Here is a 6684-nt window from a genome sequence, read left to right as displayed (position 1 = left end):
GGCCACTCTTCGGGGGGGGGGGGCGGGGGGGTGTTGTTTTTCTGTGGGGGTTTTTTCTTTTTTTTTTCTTCCCCCCTCCAACTGTATATAACGTACAAAAATATTTAGGTAGCTGTCTGTGTACCTGTTTTGCATTCTTCAAAGGGGAAAATCAACAAGCCGGGAAAGCAAATATCGCCCAACAAAAATGATTTGCCAAAAATAGTGTTAAGCATGTCATCTTTTAGTTAGTTAAAGAGATTCAGCTTTAAAAAAATTTTTTTTCATCAAGACTGGTACAGCATGAAACTACCTGTAGTAGTTCGGACTGCAGTTAATATCAAGTAGAAAAATTAAGAAATAACCAAGGTATTACAAGCAGAAAGTTTTTTCCTAAACTTTTTCATGCTATATATCAGAACTGTAGTTAAAGAAAGTGTGATGGGGAAGAGGATCAACGGAGATTTCTGAAATAAGGCCAGAAATTCTAGCACCAAGCATGATTCAGAACCTAGTAACGACCATACTGTGCGTACATCATCATCACGGTAATGAAGCACTCTCTGTATAGTGACAGCTTACATGGCCAGACTCCACCATTACCCATCCTGGGCCAGCATGTGGTCAGGTCCTGGAACAATGAGGATGGTCCCACTAGCGCTGTCAGCGCTGCTCCTATTTACTGTGCTTTAGATGGGGTGGGAGGGGGAGGAGAGCCAGGTCAAGAAGACTGGAAGTTAGCAGCTGGCAAAGAAATAGGTTCCTGGCTCTAAGAAGGATTTTTGGATGCCAGTGGAGAATGGGCTTGGGAAGAACCAAGGGTCTGGGGTACAAGAACTGTGAAGCAGAACTGAAATCAGATGAGAAGTCAAAAGCCTAAGTAATGGAAGGGAAGGGAGAGAGTTAAGAGGTGAAGAGTTGCAGACAATTCTTATTACATCATGTTAAACTCTATTTTGAGTCCTTAATTTTTAGTGTAGACTCTTCTTTATCAGAGAAAGCAAATTAATTAACAGTTACATAGATCCACTGCAGAATTTTGAATGTGGGGGGGGGTTTGTTTTGTTTTCCTTTTTGAAGCTCAGTTTTATTCATGTAAAATGAAGTTAAAGCATCCATACCCATCTGCTCATGAATGGGTTTCCAGGTTCCTTGGTCCTGGACCTGTTTCATCTCTCACCACTGTTTACAGTATGCTTATATACCTTCCTGCAAGCAATGTTTCTGAAAGACTTGTCTTCCAACCAAAGAGGAGTGAAGGATAATATAGCTCTGAACTTAATTCTACCAAGTTATGTTCTGTCATCAAAGTGAAGTGATGCAGGGCTATCACCTTGGACAATTTCTTCTGTGCTGTAGGAAATCCTAGAAGAGGTGGCCGTTTGGGTCGTTAGATGCTTTAGTCCCCTTAGGGAAGTTGCAGAGTGGGAGAACCTGGATCAAAGATCTTATGTTAACTTCATTGAATAATTTAAGTGGGGAAAGACCTTACACGGTCACCTAGTCCTACTCCTTATTTAGAGCTGGATTGACTTCAGAATTTTGTCAGGTTTCTCAGGATGTTGTCCAGTAAAATGTTGAGTACCTCCAAGGTTGGAGGTGCCAAGGCTCCCCTATGGACAAACTGTTCCAGGGCCTCACTGTAAAGCATTATTTTTTGTTTTTTCTTAATTCCAGTCAGAGCTTCCCTCGCTCCGCCTTGGGACTGTTGCTTCTTTTCCTTTCGCTGTGCACCTTCCCTTTTCCCTTGTATTGGAGGACTGAACCTGGACACAGTATTCTAGGAAGCAACCTCATGAGGGTCAAATATGGGGGAATAATCACCTCCCTTGAATTGCTGGCTGAGCTCTTGTTCCTATAGTATAGATGTGCTAATTTCACTTGGTTGTGGGCCTGTTGCTTTTGTTATAGTTTCTGATATCATTCATGTTTATTTCTCTTACAAGACTTGGATTGGGAATCGAAGACGGAAATATCGTTTAATGGGGATTGAGGTCCCACCCCCTAGAGGAGGTCCTGCTGATTTCTCTGATCAATCTGAATTTGTTTCTAAATCAGCACTTAATCCGGGAGAGGAAACTGCTACTGAAGTGGGGGATGATAATGATAGGAATGATGAAGTATCAATCTGCTTATCTGAAGGAAGCTCACAAGGTATTTGAAAATGCAGTTACTACTGTGCATATATTTTTAATTTTGTGCAGTGTGCATGCTTTGGATTCTCTGTTGTATGCATTCAAAAACGTCTAAAAGAGTGTCTAACAGTCACAGGTTACCTACCTCAGCTATATTGAAGGCACTGTTCAGTCTTTTCTACTACCTCTCACTATATGAATTTTGTTGGTTTTGTTACCGTATCACAAAGCTTGCAGAAACTTTTTATCATAAGACCCCGGTTTCTGCCAGATTCATCTGAAGTTAAATGACAAGTTCACAATTTGCTGGTGCAACTGACAGATGGACAGACAGTAAAAATGTATAAGCCTCACCTCCCTAGGAAGCCAGCTTTTAAAAAATGCTGTTAACTGGCCAGTTCTACGCAGCCAGCTTGACTGTCCATCCCTGTTAGCCTGAATCACACCAACAGTTCTCATCTAAACGAGCGCTAATAAATGCAAACCTGCTCGCTTTGAGCTGACCTGAGCTGTGTGCTTACAGTTTTTCTGATATTATACTTGTGCTGATGAGATATGTTCAGAAGATATATTAGCTCAGACTTGATCTTGAACTAAAAGAGCTTCGCAGTATGTCAGAGCACAGCAGAACTTCTGCCATTAAGCTGTCTGCGGTGCGTGTATGGTCTCTGACAAGCAAATACAAACCGACAGAAAAGATCAAAGTCAGTAGCAGGGGCCTACTCAGAAAGCCTTAGAACTGCACGTACGGGATGCCTGTGTCTTCTCAGTAAATTGCATGCTCTCAAGTGATAAGTGTCTCAAACTGAATTCCCTTTCACTTCGCCTCCCAGAACCGCATGGCCATGTTAAATCGATCTCTCCTTTTCCCTCTTGTACCTTAGCGCTCGGGGTCTAGGGCAGATGGACTGCTGCTCGGCACATTCACGAGCTTCACAGGCTCAACTAATTGCTCCCAGTGCTTCTGATTAAAAGAGATCAATAAAGCCTTTGCTCTCTAAACTAAAAGAAAGTCTGATCTAGTGCCTGCTATTGCAGCTTAATATGCCAGACTTGATCTTGTCATTTTGTCTGAACAATTTAAAGGAAAGAACTAGAAAAATGGAGAACTACTGGGAATGAATTTGTGATAGCTTTGTCATATTCTACTGTAAAGAGAATAAGATGATAAGGAAATTTGTTGAGTGATTGAAAGCTAAGTGAGATGGAGAATCTAAGAGTCCTTGATTTGCCTGAGGTGTGGAAGGAACTGATTTAGTCAGATCTGCTTGAAAGAAAATGGTGACAGGGGAAGAGTCTGAATTCTCTGTAGCTTAAAATGAGGAATAATACCGCACTTATTGAACGAGGCTTTCATAAAACAAGATAAGGCTGTAAAACTATGAGTAGATTATTAGAGTCAAAGCTTAAGGAAGTGCAAAAAAACTATAGGATTTCCACAGCATCCAGGAATCCCACTTTTATCCCTTTATTCTAACATAAGGATTATTTCTATTCATTTCTCCAGTTCAAAGGAGTAGGTTTCACTGCTGCAGCTCAGTTTATTTTGAACTTCCTGGAAAATATTTCCACCAATCATCATGTGTACTATTCAGTCACAGATATGTGATTGTTTTAATGTCTGAGAATGATAACTCTTGGTCCAAACTTATAAAAAAAAATAAAAACGCAACAACAAAAAACAACCCTCAAAGAGAGGGAAAAACATATTTTTAGTCACATAATTAGAGTGGAAGTGTTGATGGCACTTGCTTTTAAAATGTAGTGTGTAAATATTAAAAAAAAAAAGCTGTACTCTGATGCAAAATGAAGCATTAAAGTTCTCATAATGCCTTACCTTTTTTAAATGTATGTTAATTGAATCCATACTTTGTGTAAATGAACACAGCTCTGTGGAGGCCATTATAGCTGTGCCAGTTTATATTAGCTGAGGATGAATATTTAAAGAGTTGAAAGCACTGTAGGGAGCTGCTTGGTTGGACTATTGAATCCAAATGGTTCCTGGTGACTGGTGCTTTAGACTGTTTCAGAATCCCTGAGGTCCATCTTCAATGACCTTTGTTCCTCCGGGTGTAACAATGGGGTTGTATATTGCTCTCTGCTTTACAGTTCTCCTATTTGAACCCATTTGCCTTTGCTGCTAGCAGAAATTTTCCTCTGAAGTTGTGACTAGTGGCAGATTAAACTTATTCGAAACAACTTCAAATAAAATTTGCTCAGTTTAGAGATATTTAACTGGTAGAAAAAGTATTTAAAGCAATTAACTGTCTCTGTATGGTCTGGCCTAAATATTCTCTGATCTTTGCAAGTGTTGGTAATCTCCAGTTAAATCCTGTTACCCCTGCGTTTGCATGAAGTGATACACTCCTGCATCGTTATCTGCCGTCTTTCAGTATCCCATGTGAGCACTTGCTGCCCATTCCCTCACCCTGCCTCTTGTCCTCTTTGGATGCAGTAGCTGGGCTGTTTGAGCCTTTTAATGCAAGCTCGCTCTGCCCCTTGCAGAATTTTACTAGCAATTTTACTAGCACCTGGAAGGAGTGTATTTCCAATAAGCAGCCTAGCTGTTAATGACATCATTTAAGTTTTTTATCATAGCTGTCTTGCCTCTGTGTTTTGTTTTATTTCCTGATTTGCTGTTCTATCAACGATTTTCTTCTTAACAGTGTGTTAATGTGGAGAATTAAAGTAAATCTGCGAAACATACTTAATCATAGGGATGAATAGGCTTATCTTTCTGTTTTTTTCAAGCTGGCCACAGTTAGGGCTAATAGAATCATGTAGTGCTTGTGGTTGAAATTTGTTCTGCTTTCAAGTGTGTACTTTGCTTATAGATAAGAGAGCAGCTTAGGTTCACTAGGAATAAACATTTGCCATACAACAATGAAATAATCTGCTTGATCGGTTTTTTGTTCAAAACAAATCAGTGTCTGCAAGGAGAAGGTGGAATTCTGATACGTACCTTTATAATTTCAGGGCATGCGGGATTTTTCATGTAATAATTTATTTTAGTTTAAAAAAAAAAAAGTTCTGCACACCTCTGATGTGAAACTGTTCATCACTTTTGAATATTCCAACCTGAACCTAAAAATAGGGAGGTTTTGGTATGTTGCAAGAGAGTAACTGATAGTTTTCCTGTTGTTTCAGGTAGCAATTGGCATGATGTTGGCCTGAAATACTTGGGATAAGATGTCTTTTTTAATATGACACACAGTATTTTTTTATGAACAGACATCGATAACATGCCTTTGCTTTTGTGTCTAGCAGATGTGACATATTTAGTGGTAAAGATTATTAATGTTCCTTCAGCATAAAATTTGAATGAAATCTGAAAAACTAATTTATTTCTGCAGAAGAGACAAATGAAGCCCTTCAAAATGAAGAAATCGGTCACAAAGATGATGACCAGAATCCAGTATCTACTGATAATGTGGTATGTATACCTTTCCCTTTCCACTACTGTGACATCCTTAATTGCTAATGTTGAAGTCGCTGGCCAACACTAGTGTTTTTCACTAGGTGCAAACTTCAGTTGAGTGTGCTAAGAGTCCTTCCTAATTGGTTGAGCACTAAAAGAAACTGTACTAAAACATAGAGCTATGTATATTCAGTAGAAATTTAATTATATGGCTTTTTCTGTATTACAACAATCCAGTGTTGTTTTTCTGAAGTGCGAAGTACAACGCTTGGGTAGTGCTCTATAAGTACCTAGTATAGTAAAACAGTAAGAATAAAAAACCCAGGATAATAATTGAAAATGGTTTTCTGAGCTTTAAGAAAGTCAGGTATCTCTAGTGCTTCCTCTCCATAGCTAACCTTGAATATGTGAGACCAGACTGGGGTGGGTATATACTCTTCTTTCCCATACCCTTGACAGGGCATTATTTAGATGTTTCTTGTTTTCTCACTTGCATTCACATTGAGTCAAACACAGTTGTTCTTGCTGGTTTTAATTGACTGCAGTGAGACAAGGAAGGAAAGACAGAGGGAGGAGTTATGGCAAATAATGCAATATATCCCCTTTGTTTAGTCTGCCTTCTCTCAAATTAGAAGAAAGGAGAGGAGGAAGAGGAGAGAAGACCCCAAGTGGTAGGGTAACTTTTATCTTAAAAGTTATCTGTAGAATGAACAGGTGATGGGTCCAGTTCCCAATTGCACTCTTATTGCGGTCAGAGATTAAACAGTAGCTCAGAACATGACAAGAACATTTGTGTTACATGAATCCCACAGAACCTGAAGTGGGGAAGCGAACAGGAGATTCCCTTCCCTCTAGAGAAAGAGAGGAGAGAACATTCTCTTTCTTTTGTTAATATATGATCATCTTTTGCATAAACTGAAATCCCATGGCTGTATTTTCTGTGGTTGCCTGAATAAAAACAGCTGCCTTTTTACCTTTCTGTTTACCTTAACGGCCTGCTGTGACCTTAGATACAATCACTCTGAGTTTCAGGCTGATGCGTTTACCATGGAGTCGCAAAATGTAAAATGACAAAGGTAAAAGGTTTGCAAAGATGTGGTCCAAGAGACTCAGTTCTCCAGTCTACCTGAACTCCAGCATTATATAATTTGC

General features: G+C 39.5%; 1 protein-coding gene across 1 annotated transcript in view; it reads left to right on the top strand.

Annotated features, from left to right (window-relative positions):
• The first annotated feature begins 1930 nt into the window (after positions 1 to 1930).
• The window catches only part of LOC104168237 (highly divergent homeobox-like), a 10663-nt gene continuing 5909 nt past the window's right edge, over positions 1931 to 6684 (top strand). Inside the window, exons 1-2 of the mRNA XM_009708767.1 lie at positions 1931 to 2133; positions 5468 to 5547. Coding sequence (XP_009707069.1) covers positions 1962 to 2133; positions 5468 to 5547 — 252 coding nt within the window. The 5' untranslated portion in view covers positions 1931 to 1961. The remainder of the gene's footprint in view (positions 2134 to 5467; positions 5548 to 6684) is intronic.

The sequence above is a fragment of the Cariama cristata genome, unplaced genomic scaffold (genome assembly GCF_000690535.1).
Source record: "Cariama cristata isolate BGI_N322 unplaced genomic scaffold, ASM69053v1 scaffold14120, whole genome shotgun sequence".
In the NCBI taxonomy this organism is placed as follows: Eukaryota; Metazoa; Chordata; class Aves; order Cariamiformes; family Cariamidae; genus Cariama; species Cariama cristata.
This window is presented reverse-complemented; position numbering and strand designations above follow the sequence as displayed.